General features: G+C 42.2%; 1 protein-coding gene across 5 annotated transcripts in view; it reads right to left on the bottom strand.

Moving 5' to 3' along the window:
* SPOCK3 (SPARC (osteonectin), cwcv and kazal like domains proteoglycan 3) overlaps positions 1-15,305 on the bottom strand; it is a 374,306-nt gene extending 359,001 nt beyond the window's left edge. For 3 of the 5 annotated variants that reach the window (XM_060101610.1, XM_060101612.1, XM_060101613.1), the window contains exon 1: positions 9,011-9,181. In XM_060101610.1, coding sequence (XP_059957593.1) covers positions 9,011-9,181 — 171 coding nt within the window. Of the gene's footprint in view, positions 1-8,992; positions 9,182-15,275 lie in introns of those variants that run through there. The other 2 variants (XM_060101614.1, XM_060101609.1) reach the window with 2 other exon arrangements.
* Between the last annotated feature and the right edge of the window lie 3,900 nt (positions 15,306-19,205).

Here is a 19,205-nt window from a genome sequence, read left to right as displayed (position 1 = left end):
GGCGAAGGCAGTTTAGGATTTGACACCTGACATTTTATAACAATTAAATATTCATTCAAATTACAAAACTGGGTGGGGGGTGGCCAGAAAGGGAAATGTTCCCTAGAAAGCACACAGATCTGAAAGGCTTTCCTTGCGACTGGGCAGGTGGCAGGTGAATCTCACATAGGGCTCCTTCATGGTCAGTGTTATCTAATCTTTACTCCCAGCTGGTCACTGTGTGGATGCCCATGAACTGCAGGGGTGTGGGGTGGAGAGAGCACAGTCTACTGTGGTATAGAGTTCACAGCCCAACAGGGCAGGGAAATCTGTAAGCTCACAGAAGTAGAAAGAGCTGAAAAGATTAAAGGGTGTTCATAGATGGAACGACGCATGTAGATGCTCCAGGAGCGCATGGGACTTGGATGGTGAATGTAGAAGATTCACAGATTGCTTAAAAAGTAAATACAGAGAGTAAAATAAAAGAATTCTGGCCCAGATCATGAAAAGTAAAGTTGTATAAGAACAGAAAATGTTACTCTGAGTCAGAGGCCTGAGATCTAAAAGCAGTCTTACATGGAAACAACCTAAATGTCCATCAACAGATAAATGGATAAAGAAGATGTGGTGCATATATACAATGGAATATTACTGAGCCATAAAAAGGAATGAAATAATGCCATTTGCAGCAACATGGATGGACCTGGAGATGATCACAGTAAGTGAAGTAATTCAGAGAAAGACAAATATCATATGCTATCACTTACGTGTGGAATCCAGAATATGACACAAATGAACTTATCTACAAAGCAGAAACAGACTCACAGACATAGAAAACAGACTTACGGTTGCCGAGGGGGAGGGGGTGGGGGAGGGGCAGAGTGGGAGTTTGGGATTAGCAGATGTGAGCTATTACATATATTCAAAAGGATGGATAAACAACAAGGTCCTACTGTACAGCACAGAGAGCTATACCCAATATCCTGTGATAAACCATAATGTAAAAGAATATGAAAAAAAGAATGTATATGTATGTATAACTGAATCACTTTGCTGTACAGCATAAATTAACATTGTAAATCAACTCTACTACAATCGAAAAACAAAATAAAACCAGTCTTATCGTAAGAGCAGGAAAATAGATGCTTTATAGCAGTGCTTGCTGTTCCTTTTGTAGATCTAGCTAAAAGTTTATAAAAGTATATCTAGCATATAACCCCCAACAAGCTGACTTCCCGTAAGAACCAGGAAAGCACACAGGGACCACACACATAACAGCAAACGAGATCATGTTCTCAATTCATGAGATGTGGAAAACTTAACCAGAAAAAAAAACACTGATCCATGTCTTAACGTTTTAGGGGGACTGTCTGCTTTCTAATTAACATATAAAAATAATATCTATAATACAATATACCAACACTTTGGTTTTCTAATTATTTAATGTTACCTATTTGAAGAGGCACACACACAGGTAAACCATATATACAACACATATACATTTATGCACAGACCTATATGTACACACATAGACACATACAGAACACGTATTCACACGCACATATAGGGTAACTTATTTCTCAGTCCTCTTAGCTACATTTTCCTAATAATTCACTAGAAGTTATGAGAGCTGGAGAGTTAAAGTGTTACCCACGCCCCTAACTTCTATCTGTCAGAACGAAGCCAAGGCGAATCGACTAAATTTTGTACTCAGTTCAGGCCTCCTCGTGGGGCCTGACAATACGGTGTCAGCTCCACCCAGGAGCCCCTCTGCACAAACGGCAGATCCCTGGGCATCGTCTGACCTGCTTCCTCACATGATGCTGACTTAACTAAACCTACCCTACATCCTGACACCGTGGTGAGTATGGGGGGGCTGGGGGGGGGATAGTGATAAGAAACAGGGATGTGGAGACTGTATAAAATCAGTGCTTAAACAGGGCCAGGGCTTAACCAGGGCCATGGCTTAACCAGGACCCTGATGACCAGAAGAGGTCAGGATGCTGCATGGGGATGGCCCCTTGCTGCTGAGGCCACTCACTGGCCCATGGCCTTTAAAGCCTGTTGCTTCCTTTAGGAGGTCAACCGCCTGTCTCTCTAGTAACCCCCCTCATTTCAACAATATGAACAACAGTCCAAGATAAAAAAGCACCTCATGCTATAGTCTTCACCAGCTCTGATCTACAAATACAGACACTGTCTACAAAGGCTGCTACGGATTTGGATTTTTAAACACACTGTGGCCCACTGTCATCAAAAGATTAAAAGACACAGAGAAAAACAATCGTGAAAATGCAAGGAATTAACTGTGAAGAATTCCCAAGAAGACTCCATGTTCTCAACTGTGATAAAACATAATAGTGTCACATTTTAAAATGTGGCTTCATAGTGAGAAGCACTAAAAATATACTTGAAAAAAAATCAGAATTGGATATGCACTATTGAGAAAGCATGCCTGAACAGAGAGAATAATGGTCTAATGTGTTACATTTCCCCAAATTGTTATTAATTGTTTAATTTTATTTTTGGTGCATATTGTTGAAAAGCAAAGTAATACAAGTCTTGCCTACTATTAAAGTACCACAAAAGGGGTCATTTCACAAGACATATGAATATGAGATCATCACACCATACACCTTAAATATATACAATTGTATTTGTCAATTATATCTCAATTAAAAAAGAGCCTCAGTTTTGAGGGGACACCGGGTAGTCAGGACACACAGCCAGGGCCCTTTGTAAACCTAAGCAACTCACTGAGAGGGGTCTTTTAAAGATTTCCATTGACTGAACTGTAATGCCTTTTATTTTTATTTTTTTTAACATCTTTTTTGGAGTATAATTGCTTTACAATGGTGTGTTAGTTTCTGCTTTACAACAAAGTGAATCAGCTATACATATACATATATCCCCATATCTCCTCCCTCTTGCTTCTTCCTCCCATCCTCCCTATCCCACCCCTCTAGGTGGTCACAAAGCACCGAGCTGATCTCCCTGTGCTATGCGGCTGCTTCCCACTAGTTATCTATTTTACGTTTGGTAGTGTATATATGTCCATGCCACTCTCTCACTTTGTCACAGCTTACCCTTCCCCCTCCCCGTGTCCTCAAGTCCATTCTCTATGTCTGTGTATTTATTCCTGTCCTGCCCCTAGGTTCGTCAGAACCTTTTTAATTTCTTTTTAGATTCCATATATATGTGTTAGCATACAAGGTGAAGTAAGTCAGAAAGGGAAAAACAAATACCGTATGTAATGCCTTTTAAATCAAGAGTCCTTTCCTTGGAGTGGGCACAGAAACCATCCTATTTACTTTCTAATAGCTGTGTCCCAGTTAACAGATGCCGGGGTTGGGGGGGGCATTGGGGGGTGCTTTATTCCTCGGCAGCCACTAAGGACGCGGAAACATCCCTCCCCACCAGCCTTCTCTCTCAAATAATCTGTACGCTCGAACCCCAACTCAAATGAAAAGGGAAAGAAAAAGAAAAAAGTTCATAAGAGTTTGGGATCAGCAGATGTAAACTATTATAGAGAGAATACACGAACAACAAGGTCCTCCTGTAGAGCACAGGGAACTACTGATATACTCAATATTCTGTGGTAAACAATGGAAAAAAATAAGACCATATATACATACACACACACATACACACACGTATAACTGAATCAATTTGCTGCACACCAGAAATGAGCACAACATTGTAAATCAGCTATACTTCAGTAAAATTTAAAAAAAAGAAGTCCGTAAGTGTTTACTTACTATTCAGTATATCCAAATAAGGCATTTTTAAAAGACTAACTTATAATTTGAGTGCCTCTTAGACATCTCGACCTATATTTTACATTTTCACAACATTTCACATTTCCCTTAATTTACGTTAAGGTTGCATTTTTAAAGTTAAATTGTAAAACTTTACTACCTACTGCTTCCAATACATCTAAAGAGTATTAAAAATTACTCAAGGAACAAATGTAACTGAAGTTGATTTCAGGTTTTGCAACACAAATGGTAACTGCTTCTTAAAACTGTTCAAAACGAGCCCCTGGTTTTTAATCTGTTTTTTGAGGTGATGGAGTTGTGGTTATGATTTTTTTTGACTCTACTTTTTTTTTTTTTTTTTTTTTTGGCTCTGTTGGGTCTTCCTTGCTGCGCGCAGGCTTTCTCTAGTTGTGGTTCGTGGGCTCTAGAGCGCAGGCTCAGTAGTTGTGGTGCACGGGCTTAGTTGCTACGCGGCATGTGGGATCTTCCCGGACCAGGGCTCAAACCTGTGTCCCCTGAATTGGCAGGCGGATTCTTAACCACTGCGCCAGGGAAGCCCCTTAAGACTCTACTTCTGTAGAGCAGTTTTAGGTTCACAGAAAAACTGAGAGGAAGGTACTGAGATTTCTCATATACGCACTGCCCACACGTGCATGAATTTCCCTTGTCACCCTCCCCACCGGATGCGACATTTGTTACAATGTGACAACTGATCCCACTACAGGACACATCATACTCACCCAAAGTCCATGGTTTACCTTAGGGCTCACCCTTGGGCTTGGACAAATGTACAGTGACATGTATCTACCATCTTACTATCATACAGACTATTTTCACTGCCCAAAAAATCCTCTGTGGTGCATGTATCTTTCAAATTATAGTTTTCTCCAGATATATCCCCAGGAGTGGGATCGCTGGATTATATGGTAACTCTGCTTTTAGTTTTTTAAGGAACCTCCATACTGTACATATCTGAAGAAAACGAAAACACTAATTCCAAAAAGATACACACACCCAAATGTTCACAGCAGCATTATTTACAATAGCCAAGACATGGAAGCAACCTAAATGTCAATGGACAGAGGACTGGATAAAGAATATGTGGTACATGTATATAAACGGAATATTACTCAGCCATAAAAAAGAAGGAAATAATGCCAATTGCAGCAACATGGATGGACCTAGAGATTATCATACTGAGTGAACTAAGTCAGAGAAAGACAAGTATCATACGATATCACGTATATGTGGAATCTAAAAAAATTATACAAATGAACTTATTTACAAAACATAAACAGACTCACTCACAGACATAGAAAACAAACTATGGTTACTGAAGGGGAAAGGTTGGTGGAAGGGATAAATTAGTAGGAGTTTGGGATTAAAATATACATACCACTATATATAAAATAATCAACAAGGACCTACTGTATAGCACAGTGAACTATACTCAATATCTTGTGTGTGTGTGTATAGATATATATATATACACACACATACATACATATATCTTGTATATATATATATATATATATATAACTGAATCACTTTATTGTAGACCTGAAACTAACACAACATTGTAAATTGACTATATTTCTGAAAAAAAATTTTTTTAAAGTATCTTTGATTAAAAAAAAGATTTCTCTGTGATCCACCTATTCATCCCTACCTCTTCCCCCTACCCACCACTCCCAGGTATTTTTATTGAAAAAGAAATGTAACCCAGAAGCACTGGAATTTCAATTTAAGGACAGAATTCTGATTTGATTATATGAGTTATTTAAAATTAGCACGACCAACACTGCCACTTTTGCTAGACTTTTATTGTACTGCGGCCAACATACAGTATCCCTTCCATCATTCCTAATTAGTATATGTCCTCCAGTGAAATCAATAATATAAAAGGTTGACGGTGGTATTATATCATTTACTGCCGATTAATTTATTGGTTTCCAAATTCCATACTCATTTATTACATGATAAAGAGTATAGTTTAATTGACTTATAAATCATAAATGTTTGAAATATATAATATATAAACCATGTGATTCACGGTTTCCTTATAATGATACTGATATCCAATTCTCCTAATAGACTGGTGTGTACATTCATGTTTGCAAAAACGGGGTGAGGGGGGGTCTCTACCCTGTACCTGGTGAAGGTCGTAGTATTCCCACAACTCCCCCACTGAGGAGTCTTGGGTTCTGGATTTTATCACCACTCAACAGAACTAAAAAAGTAGAAATGCCACGCAACCAGTGTATCTATCTACTTAACATAGCCTGAGGTTGAGAGTTTTCTGTCTGCTTTACTTCAACATCTCATCATTATACCCTGAATAGGCTGGCTCAATCTACCACACTTATTTTAAAATGTGTTGACCTCTTTCTATCTGCAAATTAAACTTTTTCCTAAAACATGGAGACTAGAATCTCTACAGGAATTTTATACCAATAACCAAATATAATATATCCTTTTAATTTTCAAAAGGATAAAAGTTCTGTGTCTATACGTCATTTTGTACACTTTAAAAGGGCAATAAAAGTTTATTCAAAGAGTGTTGCTAGTACAGGGTATAGAGTGGTCAAAATTACTTGAAGCTTCTCCTATGTTAATACTTACTCACTGTAAGCTTGCCTGTGGTTTTCTTATTTCTCTGTGATTTATCCTGAGGAAACTGGGAAGATGACTCACGCTTCACCACTGAGTCATCAACGATGCTGCTGCTTCTGTTCACCTGCTCTCACATATTTCCTAACCATGGTCCTTATTTCTAAAGCTTTATTATATAAAACAATTTATATTATAAAAAACCTACTTAAAGACTACATTTATTTTTTAAATTATTCAATTAAAATAGAATGATTAATTGTATTTTCAAATATTATTCAAAATAGTTTTCCAATATCATTCGAAAGAAAATATATTTCCAGCTTTCATTAAGGAGTTACTTCTAAAGTAATGGTAACTGTGTAAAATAGCCACAAGAAGGTAAGAATTCATTTCAGCATCAATTATGCTAAGAAATCTCAAAGCTTTTTTCTAAATGAAATTAATTATATTTTAATATGAGAAAAGCACTAAACAGATAGTGCTTCAGTCAAACTGTTTCCAAAAGAAGAGGTTCAGATTTCCTTGTTTCTTTGCCTTTATACAAACTGAGTATGCAACGCCATTATTTAAGATATCAGAGCTGAGGCAGAACATTTGAAGGTAGATCCGTGCAGTACAGACTTGTTTCAAGCAATGCCTCCTAACCATGTGTTCCCAGTTTAAAATGAACCAACCAATAAACAACATTGTGAAAAAGAAAGAAATTATCAACCTAACAATTCCCCAAAACGTAAAGAAAATATGTAAATTGCCAGTGGGGTGGGCGGTCTAAATAAGGGTACAGCGTGCATTCAGCATTGAGACCTCACACTGTCAGCACACCTTTTATCATGTTAACAATAAGCTACAGGTGGTTCAGGGGGGAACAATCACTTATCTCCTGCTTGCCCTCCAGAAGCCATCCACAAAATTTAACTGTCTTACTAAAATGGTAAGCCTAAAACCTTGCAGAAGTTTTTCAAATAAATCCCTATTACACTTGCATGTATATTTGCATGTACTTCAAACATGTTTGCTAAAAAAAAAAACCTCAGTAAATCCTTTACTTAAATTTAAAATATAATTTTGATGGATTTTGCCCCTGAGAACACATAAAAATAACTGCAAACATGGTAGCAATACAATAGTCTACTTGGTCTCCGTAGAAGCTGGCTGCAGGAATCCTGGAATATTTAATCCTTCCAGGCCACTCAGCTTTCTCAGTCGTTTAAATCAAGCACATTTACAAACTGTCCGAGTACAGACTGGTTTGCTCTTAATAATTCAATAAAGTAATTTGAATAAAGTCAGAATACTAAGGTATTCAAGATTTAAAATATGTTTTAGAGAAGGAAGCATAAAATCCATTTTCTAAAGATTTTTAAAGTAGCCATTCAGCAACGAAATGTCATAATAGGAAGCATTATTCAGACAGTTACAAATGTTCAACCCAAATGTAGGCAGGATGGACAGAAATTTTCCCCTAGGTTTAGAAATATCTCATTCGCCTGCTGACCTTTTGGATCGTATTCGACATCAGCATCAACTTGAATAAAACAGGAGGGTAAGGGGTTCGCCGGTAAAAGAAATTGTCCTCAGCAGTAAAATGCTGCTTAGGCTTCACTCACAGGCATGTAAGACAGAGCCCTGTTAAATGCGACCATCATCGTTTTCCACCACCTATACGCAGGCCTATTATCAATGAGATGCTACGTCGAATTTTAAAGTAAAAATGAGCGTTTCTTGCGGAATCCGGCTGCCAGAATCGGCTCCACGTGGGGTGTTGCGAGCGGCTGGGGGTAAAGGGCCCAGGATGAAATTAGCCCGAGCTTCCACTCACTTTCCCAATTTCCCAAATGAGCACGGAGTGTGATCTGCCCGAGGGAGCAGATCCGCCTCTGCGCACGAGGCGCTGCGGGCGGGTCCAGAGGGTCCTCAGGTGTGCGGAGCGCGGCTGGCGTCCGCCAACCCGACCACAGAGGCTTAAGGGGGTGGGGGGAGGGGCAGCCCCACCGAGACCACCGCGCCCAGCCCCGCGGCTCCGTTGCGTCCGCGTGCGGTGGACACTGACCAGCGGATGGACACTGACCAGCAGGTGCGCAGCGACCCGCGGTCGGGTCTCAGGTACAGGCTGCGTCTCGATAGCCCTCATCGTCCCGGACGAAGCTCCCGAGTAGGATGCGGGACGTGGGGGGTGGGGGGGTCGGGGGGGGGTCCCCAGCTTAACCCTGTCACTGCCGCCCCAGCGGCCCACCCTCGCCGCGCATCGTGATCGAGTGCAGGTCCTCGCCGGGTGTGGAGGCTGACGCTCACCGGGGCCCCAGACACCCTCAGTCCCCGGGAGCGGGCGGGCGCCGACGAGCCCACACCTTCCCGCTCCCGCCCCCCAGGCCACCGGCTGCGCCGCCAGACGCGAGATCGAGGCCACCTCAGCGTAGCGCCTCGCCAGCCCCCTGGCCGTGCCCGCCAGCGCCAGGCCCCGTGCAAAGTTGGGCAGGTGGCACTTTGCGAACCTTTGGGGGCGGGGAGAGGACCGTGGGGACCTGGGGGCACCAGGACCCCGGGTAGGCGACCCCCCAGCACGGTGCGGCCTCCAAGGCGCCCACTTCCTCCCAGCGCCCCAACCCGACCCCCACCCCGCCCCGGGCAGCGCGCTCGCGCGCGGGAAGGCGCCGACTTACGTCTCGGAATCGGTTCCACTGTCCGGCCTCCCGGTCGTACTGGGACACCGTGCTGAGCCATTGTTTGTCGTCCAGAAAATTGCCGCCGTCCGGCCGGCCCGCGGCCGCCGCCAGAGCCTGCGCGCACCAGGCGGCCGCGCACACGCACAGCACGGCCGGCGCCCGGAGCATCTGTGGACGGAGAAAGCGGGGCCGGATCACACGAGGGCCCGGACCGCGCGTCTCGGCCGGGAGCTGGGTGGGGCGGGAGGAGGTCCGGCGCCGCCGGACGCACTGGACACGCTCCCGGAGCCGCTCCCGGTTCCCGTGGCCGCCGCCGGCCCCGCGCGCCCGTGCCCACCCGCGGCCGCCGCTCGGCTCTGCGCGTTCCTCCGTCCTTCCCTCCCCCATCCACGCTCCCCTTCCCCGCCCCCTTCCCCGGGACCCCTCCCCGACCCCTCCCCGACCCCTCTCCCGTCCCGCCTCCTCCGGGCCCACCTTCCTCCCCGGATCCGAGCTGCGGGCGCTCCGGATGCGACTCGGCTGGAAGCGGAGGATGCGGCGCCCGCGCGGACCCGCATCCGCCTCCCGCCCGCTCCGCACCGGCTCCGGCGCGGCCGCCGACCGGCCTCGCTCCCGGGGGCGCGGGGCTCGGGGCGCGCTCGGCACCGGGGCGCAAGCTGCACCGGGGCTCGCGGTCTCCCAGCCGCTGCCCTGCGGCTCCGCGCTGCGCGGTCGGAGAGGGACGCGAGCTGAGGACGACTCGGTGCGTCACCGTCCGGCTCCTCCGACTGCCCGCCCCGGGGGAAGCCGCCCGCGGGGCCTCGGGGATGCGCCGGAGTCCAGAAAATTTTAGCTACGTGTGCGTGAACTTCATGTTAAAGGGCGGAAGTTCTTTTCCTTTCCCTTCTTTTTTTAAGGAGAGAATCTTAACTACGTGGGGCGCGTGCGCCCGCCCCCATCCCTCACGTGCTGTACCTTATTCCCCCTTCAACAAAACGCCTTGGCTGCTGTAGTTTACGCCCTAGGACTTGAACCGAAAACTTAAAAGCCCAGTCTGTGTCTCCCTACTGCACCCTGGAAGAGAGCTTTGAAACTCATTTTGCCTTCCACATTTGCATTTATGACAAAATACTCGGCTCCCTCTGGCTTCTCCACATATTCTAAATAAACTGGAAGGCAATCAGTCATTGGCCCCCTGTGAGCAGAATCTGACGAAGACAGACTCTCCCACAGACTTAGATGATGTAGGTGAAGTGAACATTATATGCATATCAGGAGATCCACAGAGGCTAAAACACTGCGATCACGTTCTGTATCTCTGTGTGAATCATTAGAGATTATTTCAGCCAGAAGTCCATCTCCCGAAGCGGTGACCTTTGAAAATGTCCTGGAGCTTCTGAAACTTGAGGAGCTATTTGAATAACAGCTGTACCTTCTCACGTTCTCCGTTTCAATCTCATGTAACATTTGTGCAACATGTTTCAAACTATATTAAAATAGGAGTCAGACATGATTAATTAACACTGCTATTTTTTAAATACAGGATTTAAAAATGAATGTATAGTATGTAAAAATGAAAGAAAAAATCTGCTATTTTTTAACTCAGAAAAAAAAATTTTCCCACCATTTCCCCCTTTTCCACTCGAATGATAGCAAGGGGAGAAAAAAACAGAATCTACAATTGTAATTCATAGATGCACCGATTGATGTCAACACGTTTCAGATAACTTCGAGAACACTGATGTGTACTAATTCTCCAAAGATGTGTGTTTGGGCCTCTACAGCTGGCCGTTAGTTTAGAATGTTCTAATTCCTGCGTACCACATCATTAGATCATCCTTAGGACAGCCCACTGCTATGGCCTCTTCCAGATGCTCTGTCGTTCAGCTGCTGCACCCTAGCCTCACTGCTCTCCTTCAAAATTGGAAGTACTTTACTATCAATTCAATGAGAATATTTTAATACGTTTAAAAAACCTCATTCTTTTTAATTTAAATCTGATAGAAAAAGCACAGAAAGTGTGCTTTAGAGGAAACTTGATGCACAGCAGAAGTAATTATTAAATTAAAAATGACCTTCCAGGGAATTCCCTGGTGGTCCAGTGGTTAGGACTCCACTTCCACTACACAGGCCCTGGGTTCGAGCCCTGGTCGGGGATTCCCACAAGCCACACCACGTGGCCAAAAACAAACAAAAACAAAACTTCCAACCTCTAAGAAAGATGTGTGTGTTATTTGCTACAGAATATTTGATTATTTGATGAGGGATAGTGCTACAAACTCTCCCCCTTCAGAATCCATAGTGGTTTGGATTTTAGCATGGTGGTTACCATCTGAAGCTAACATGACCACCTTCCAACAGATAGATACAGATATAGGTATATTCTCCATTTACCCAAAATGCATGTATTTCACTGCTGGACCTCAGATGTTCATAGAATCTCTTCATATCTAGCTGTCACTGGCAACTTCCAAAAATGCAGCCCCACATGGACTGCTAGCTACCAGTTGTAAAAATCTGTGGAAAAACTCACAGTGACAGTGGTACTTGTCTTGGGAGAAAAGCTTCCAATAGGGCATCAAACTCCAGATATGACAGTGAACAGGATTTGCCAACAAAGTGCAAGTTTGAAATGGTGTGAGTCCAAAGAGGTAGAATGAGCCTGTCTGCAGAGAATTTATGCTGGCCTGGTGAGGTCCAGCTCACCTCCCCCGACTGGCAAAACTCCTAAACCCCAGCCCTCTTCCAAAGCCAGAGGGAAGGTCACAGGGAAGTCCCTCGTCTTGCTCCCTGTGTAACTGAATGTTTGGGTCTTTAAAGAGCCTGCTTTCAAACTTTAAATAATCCAGAGAGAATTCACACTTCAGTTAACACCCGGGTTATCATTTAACACCTCCATGGGGGTTAATAGAAAGCTTGCTGTGAGCAAAGCACCACAGGGGAGGAAAAGGAAGAGAATTAAGTAGGCGGTGAGACATGGGAGGGGTAGCTGGGACCTTGCAAGTCAGAGTGGGGGGTCCAGAGGGGAGTAATTCACTGCCTGCTTCCCAGTTGTGTTGAGAACCAGTGTAGGAACGGAAAAGGCTAGAAAAGCAGAAGAGGGGTGAGGTCTTTGGGGTGAGCAGAGTAAGAGACACTGGTGCAGGACAGTACCGGACAGGGCTAGAGCTTTTTTGTGTGTTTCTGAACGTGCTTTACAAAATCGGTCACGGCAAGACACAAGTCTTCGGATTCCCAGCCCCTTTCCTGTCACTTCTGTCACCTCACGCCAATTAATAACTCATATACATCATGAACAGCCAACATCGGGGTCACTCTGACCTTGAACTTGACCCAGAGGTCGAGTTTCTTTCTTACTTATTTCTTTATCCTTTTAACAATTCCTGTACTAAACATGAAGTTAATCCATCAACGAACACCTGTTATAGAAGACACTTTGCTTGGAATTTTTTTTTTTATTAACTCTATTTCTTCTCTAAGTTTTCTTACCCTCATTTTCAGATCTGCCACAATGCTAGAGAGAGATACTCAGCGTATAGTGGCAAGAGGTCTCTTTCTAACCACCTTTGAGATTGGGATCTCTGAAGATGTTGATGGAGCTCCATTTCTTCACACACACACACACACACACACACACACACACAGAGCCATCTTTCATTCGTCACTTTCTTTCTCGGCTGCTGTAATAACCATCGCGAGGATGTACAGGAAAGGTCCGACTCATCGCGCATCTCCCTGTGCCAGGCGCTTTACAGGATGCCCTTTCGTCTTCGCAGACTTCCCGGGACCCTGTTGTTAGTAAATACACAGGAATGGTTGTGAGGGGCTGTGAACTTCTCCAGGGTGGTCGTGCTTCTCTGCTTCTAGGTCTTCTCTCTCTAGAGAAACTGCTGTTTTGATCTTTTGTTTATGGTCTGTGGTTCCTCTCCTGCCCCCATCTTTCCTCCCCCGCCTGCTGTGCATTTTTTTTTGAATTTTATTTATTTTTTTATACAGCAGGTTCTTATTAGTCATCCATTTTATACATATTAGTGTATACATATCAATCCCAATCTCCCAATTCATCCAACACCACCACCCCGCTGCCACTTTCCCCCCTTGGTGTCCATACATTTGTTCTCTACATCTGTGTCTGTATTTCTGCCCTGAAAACTGGTTCATCTGTACCATTTTTCTAGGTTCCACATATATGCGTTAATATACGATATTTGTCTTTCTCTTTCTGACTTACTTCACTCTGTATGACAGTCTCTAGATCCATCCACATCTCTACAAATGACCCAATTTCATTCCTTTTTATGGCTGAGTAATTCCATTGCATATATGTACCACATCTTCTTTATCCATTCTTCTGTCAATGGGCATTTAGGTTGCTTCCATGACCTGGCTATTGTAAATAGCACAGCAACGAACATTGGGGTGCATGTGTCTTTTTGAGTTATGGTTTTCTCTGGGTATATGCCCAGTAGTGGGATTGCTGGGTCATATGGTAATTCTATTTTTAGTTTCTCTGTTTCAGTCAGAGCTGGGACACACCCTTACTCAGAGTCAGGGAAAGAGGTGACATGAAAGCAGGGAGCTCCCCTAGCACCTTGGTCCCTGCCTCAAATGACCTTATCCCCTCACACGCTGGGTCTCAGCAGCAGCAAGCCAGGAACCAGCAGGCGACCCACCTGGTGGGCTGAGATGGGAATTGACCAAGCTGCAGCTCTGTCTTTAGGAAAAAATGTTGTTTGCCAACCAAGCAAGTGTGGTTGCCTCTCCGTTACAGCCAGCTGGTGCAGACAAGGGGCCATGGGGGTTAATGGGCTTTGCAGAGTGTCTGATGTCACCAGGGCTGTGGTTTAGGGTTAAGTGAGTTATCCTAAGGCCATGTCTGAAATATTACATTGTAAGACGAGGAAACCAATATCTGAGCTATAAAAGTCTACTGTCTAGAGTGATGCCTTATGCCATCTCCATCTATAAGCTTGAATTCAGCATATAAAAAAGAAGAAAAAATGAAGCAAAACCCTGGGTATTAAAAGTTCAGGACCAAATTAAAGGCCTGCCAACACCATCCTGGAATCATGCCGAGAGGGATCATTCTGTGTCCTCATCTCAGAATTTTATTTACTGAAACCATCTAAGTCTTATAAATCATCTGATCTTAATTTAATAGAAAGTAGCAATAATTTCTAAAATTTTCATTAGGGGCATCAAAAATAAATAAACTTTTTAAAAAACTAAAATGGAATTGCTAGGGTAGTATAACAGGCTTTGTTGTTGTTTGTTTGTTTTTAGAGACCAACCCCACTTTAACAAACTTCATAAACAGGCCCTCTTGTGATTTAACTTAAACATTCAGTAGATAAATTGACTTTAAAAGCTATAATAAATATGAAAACCACATCAATCAGTTTAATTATAGTAATTCTTAAAAAGACATTTTTCAATATTTAAACCAGAGGGTGAATCTGATTAAATTATTGATTACTAAATTGATTGTACTGGAAAATGACCAATAAGGCAATTAAAATTTGTTTTTACTTTACATTGAGACATAACTCTTGACTATTTTTAAGAAAAATATTTAAAATTTTTCAGGAACATTAATTACAAATACATAAATTTTACTGAGGGGTAAAAGGTACTGACACAAAAGTGTATAAAATAAAATGTATCAGAATGTTCAAACAATAAACTCTCTTTACACATAGGCACCTTCTTATACCAAGGTTATTAAATTTAAAAATATGCAAATCAAAAAGGTTTTTTAAAATAATTCTGTCCCTGAGATTAATACAGATATGTTTTTAAAAGTTGTTTGACCTGCAGATTTATTAATATAGTAACCTTCATATAAGAATGTGTGTGGAGTGAATTTATTCTTTGACTCAGAATGTTATTTTCATCAGGCTGTTACCTGACGCAAGTTCAAGTGCGCAACACGGAGTGAGGCCAAACAAACCAAACGTTGGAGTTTGGAGCAGAGAAAGGTTTATTGCCGAGCCATGCAAGGAGATGGCTGGCTTGTGCTTAAAAACCCCTGAACTCCCTGAAAGTTTTCAGCAAAGCATTTTTAAAGGCAAGGGTGCGGGGGGGTGGGGGGGTAGGGGTCCCAGGATGTGTGATCAGCTCATGCACAATCCTCTGATTGATTGACGGTGATCAGTCCTTAGGTGCCAGAAGGTCTGGGGGCTACATGCTCCTGACCATCAAGTAGTTAGTTTCTTCCATTTGGTGGTGGTTTTAGCATCTGAAAAACTGAGGAAATGTGCATCAGATACTCTTATCTGGGTACTTCAGAGAGGAGCTAAAGCAGAGGATATGGGGGGAGGGGTCTGTCCCAAGAAGGCCCCATAGGGTCCTGCTCGGGTACAGGGACAATATTTTGTCCTCAAATAGCTATAGATAGAGTTTCTAAATCAAGATCTACAAAGAACCTTTTATGTTTATCTTTGTGAATTTTTGTTTACTTATTTTATCTGGCTAGTGCAAAACAAGCTTTTTGCTCTTTTTTAAAATTTTTTTAAACAAGTAATGCTAATTAGATTTGCTGTAGTAATCCAGTTCTGGGCTGCAATCAACAACAATACAGCTCAATTTAGTTCAGGTTGTACTTTGAAATGAGATCTTGAGATATTTTTCTTGACATTTTTTTTTCCTTTCAGGAGCTTTTTAATTACAAGCTTAATTTCTTTACTTAGTAGAGGACTATTCAGGTTATATGTTTTCACTGTGGTTGAGTGTTGATAGTTGGTGATTTTTAAGGAACTGATGCCTCTAAGTTATCAAATTTATTTGTTATTTGTAATATTCCCTTTTCATCCTTTTAGTGAATGCACGATGCATAGGAACAGCCCTGGTTTCATCCCTGATACTGATGATTTGTCTTCCTCCCATCTCTGTCAGTCTTCTTAGAGCTTTATAATTTTTATTAATTTTTTTGAATCAGATTTTTGTTCCATTGATTTCTTCTATTATTTTCCAATTTTATTGATCTCTTATCTTCACTATATCTTTCCTTATATGGGTTAATTTTGCTCTTCTTTTCTCTAATTTCTTAAGGTAGGAAATTAGATTATAAATTTTAGAAACTTGTTTCCTAATTATAAGCAATTATTGCTATAAATTTACTTCCTATACTGCTTTAGCTGCATCTCACACGTTTTGTTATGTTGTGTGTCCACTTTCATTCAGTTCTATGCACTTTTAATTTCTTTTTTAAATTCCTCTTTGACTCAGAGATTGTTTACATGTGTGTTGTTTGATTTCCAGATGTTTGGAGATTTTTATATTGTTTTTATGTTGTTAATTCTAGTTGGTTCCATATGGTTACAGAATATGCTATGAACAATTTCAATTATTTTAAATGTATTGAGCTTTGTTTTATGACCAAATGTATAGTCTACCTTGGTTTCTCTAGGTATTACAATATACATATTTAACTGATAACAGTCTACTGATATGGAATTTTTATCTCCGAACAAAGTGCAGAAACCTTATTTCCATTTAGGTCCATTTACCCTCTTGGTTCTTTAAATATAATTGTCTTAAGAATTTTCTCTACATATGTAGGGCATCACTTAGGTGATGTTTTAATTTTGCTTTAACCATCAAATATGATTTAAGAAACTAATGAGATTAGTCTTATTTGCCCCTCTTTTTTACCCATTCCAATGTTTTTATTTCCTTCTAAAGTCCCAAGCCTTCTTTTGCTATCAATTTCTTTCTCTTTAAAAAATTTCTTAGCCCTACTTAAAAGATAAGTTTGCTAGTGATCTTTGTTTTCATTTCCTTTTATTTGAGAACATCTTTATTTCCTGTGCATTCCTGAATGATAGTTTCACCAGATATAGAATTTGTGGTTGGCAGTTCTTTTCTTTCAGTACTTGAAAAATGTTTTGCCATTTCCTTCTGTCCTCCGTGGTTTCAGATGGGAAACTTCCTGTCATATGAATTGTTGTTCTCTGTAAGTAATATGGTCCCTCTCTAGCCAATTTTAAGATTTTTGTTTGTTTGTTTAAAATTTTCAGATGTTTCAGGAGTGGATTTCTTGGGTATAACCTATTTGGTGTTAACTCAGTCTCTTGAATCTGTAAGTTTACATCTTTCACCATACTTGGGGAGTATTCATCCATTATTTCTTCAAGTATTTTGTCAGTGTCTCTTTCTCTGTTTTTTCTTTAGTGCAAATAATATGAATGTTAGTTCTTTTGTTTCTTCACAGCTCACTGAAGCTATTCCCTTATTTTTTTAGTCCACTTTCTCTCTGATATTCAGATTAGGTAAATCCAATTCATGTATTCACTGATTCTCCAGTTCATTTATCCTAATCCTCTGTCATCTTTGCTCTGCTATTGAGACCATCTAGTGAGCTTTTTTATTTCAGTTATCTGGTCATCTGGTTCAATTTATCTGGTATCTTGTTCTATTTATAGTATTCACTTCTTTGGTTTTCTGGTTTTCCTTTTGTTCCAAGATAATTTGTAACTACGTGTTGAAGCATTTTTATGCTTCCATAATCCTTGTCGGACAATTCCAACAACTGATTCATCTTGGTATTGCTGTCTGTTGATTATCTTTCTCATTTTGGATATTATGTTATGACTGGATCCTATTTAACCTTTTTTTTTAAGTAGGCAGTTCCCCTGTTAGGTGATAACCACAGTGCTAGGTGGGTTTGTAAATTCAGCTTCTTATCTGGACCCTGCCAAACTCACTGCTTGCAAAAATGAGGCACTCATTCATAGCAGCACTGCCTCATCATGGGTGGTTGGGTTGTAGGTTCAGCCCCTACTAACATCTTCACAGCAAAAGTGGGATTTTTCACTGCCTCTGAGAATGGGGAACATGGGGATGGAGAAGGACAGAGTGTCTGAGTTTCCCCTGGGCCCTGATGGCATCACGTGGAAATGAAGGGATGATGCTATGTGACTTCTGAGGCTAGTAATAAAAAGAATGGTTTTCGTCTGGCTGGTTGGCTGTCTGTCTGGTTATTTGCTCCCTGGAGAGACCACCACCAAGTTGTGAGGACCCTCAAGATGCCTATGTGGGAAAAACTGAGGCTCCTCACAACTGGCCAGGACCAGGCTGCCAGGCAGGACAGTGAGCTACCTCGGAAGAGACTGTCCAGCCCCAGCTGAGCTTTTGAATGACTGTAGTTCTGACCGAGATTTTGACCACAATGCAAGAGGGTCTCTGAGCCCAAACCATCCAGTCAGCTGCTCCTGAATTCCTGGCTGGGGCAGAGTTAGGGGGCCTCAGCTCAGCAGGTGTAAATTTGCTTAATCTCCCTGCATTTGGATGTAAACTCCACACATCTGGGCATGATCAGCTCGCTTCCAGGGATCCTGTGTTTTATCCTCTAGAAAGTCCACTGCCCCCTCTTGCAGGAGGGAAGGGCCATTGGAGTAAGTCTGACTGCTTCTTATATGAATCTTCAGCCACTCCTGCTTACCTTAGCCTTATCCTTTTACCTAGACGTGAAGAAGTAACCATGTGCTGTTAATTGTGGAGTCTCCTGGGGATCAAGTGTTTTCATCCTGTCCACCTTCTTAGGGTTCCGTGGTCCCATTCCTTGGTCCCATTCCTCTCCCGACTCAGCTCAGTTCCATCATCATTCTGTAGCTGATATCATCTGCTTTTTGGCTTATGCATGTTTAAAAATCCCTCTATCATTATTTTATGGTGGTTTCAAGAGAGGGGAAAGTTAATATGTGCCTCCAATTTGCCACCTTCCCTGAGGTCTTCCAACCCAAAATTATTCTTAACTGACTCAAAAATCTGATACCTCACTCCTTGAATCAGAGTGCATTTCAGATTGTTAAACATTTAAATCATAGAAACAGAATCTTTAAAAAGTTGTATTAAATGTGTAATCTTAGTGTTGCAGGAAGGGGGACCCCTTCCAGGGCCCAAGAGTGGGCTCTTGTCTAACACGCGGAAGTGAATTGTCTGAGGAGACACACGTGCTGACAAAGCAAGAGACGTTATTGGGAAGGGGCGCCTGGGCAGAGAGCAGCGGGGTAGGGAACCCGGGAGGACTGCTCTCCACGTGGCTCTCAGTCTCGGATTTTATAGTGATGGGGTTAGTTTCCGGGTTGTCTCTGGCCAATCATTCTTTTTTTTTTTTTAAAGATGTTGGGGGTAGGAGTTTATTAATTAATTAATTAATTATTTATTTTTGCTGTATTGGGTCTTCGTTTCTGTGCGAGGGCTTCCTCTAGTT

The sequence above is a fragment of the Mesoplodon densirostris genome, chromosome 6 (assembly GCF_025265405.1).
Source record: "Mesoplodon densirostris isolate mMesDen1 chromosome 6, mMesDen1 primary haplotype, whole genome shotgun sequence".
In the NCBI taxonomy this organism is placed as follows: domain Eukaryota; kingdom Metazoa; phylum Chordata; class Mammalia; order Artiodactyla; family Ziphiidae; genus Mesoplodon; species Mesoplodon densirostris.
This window is presented reverse-complemented; position numbering and strand designations above follow the sequence as displayed.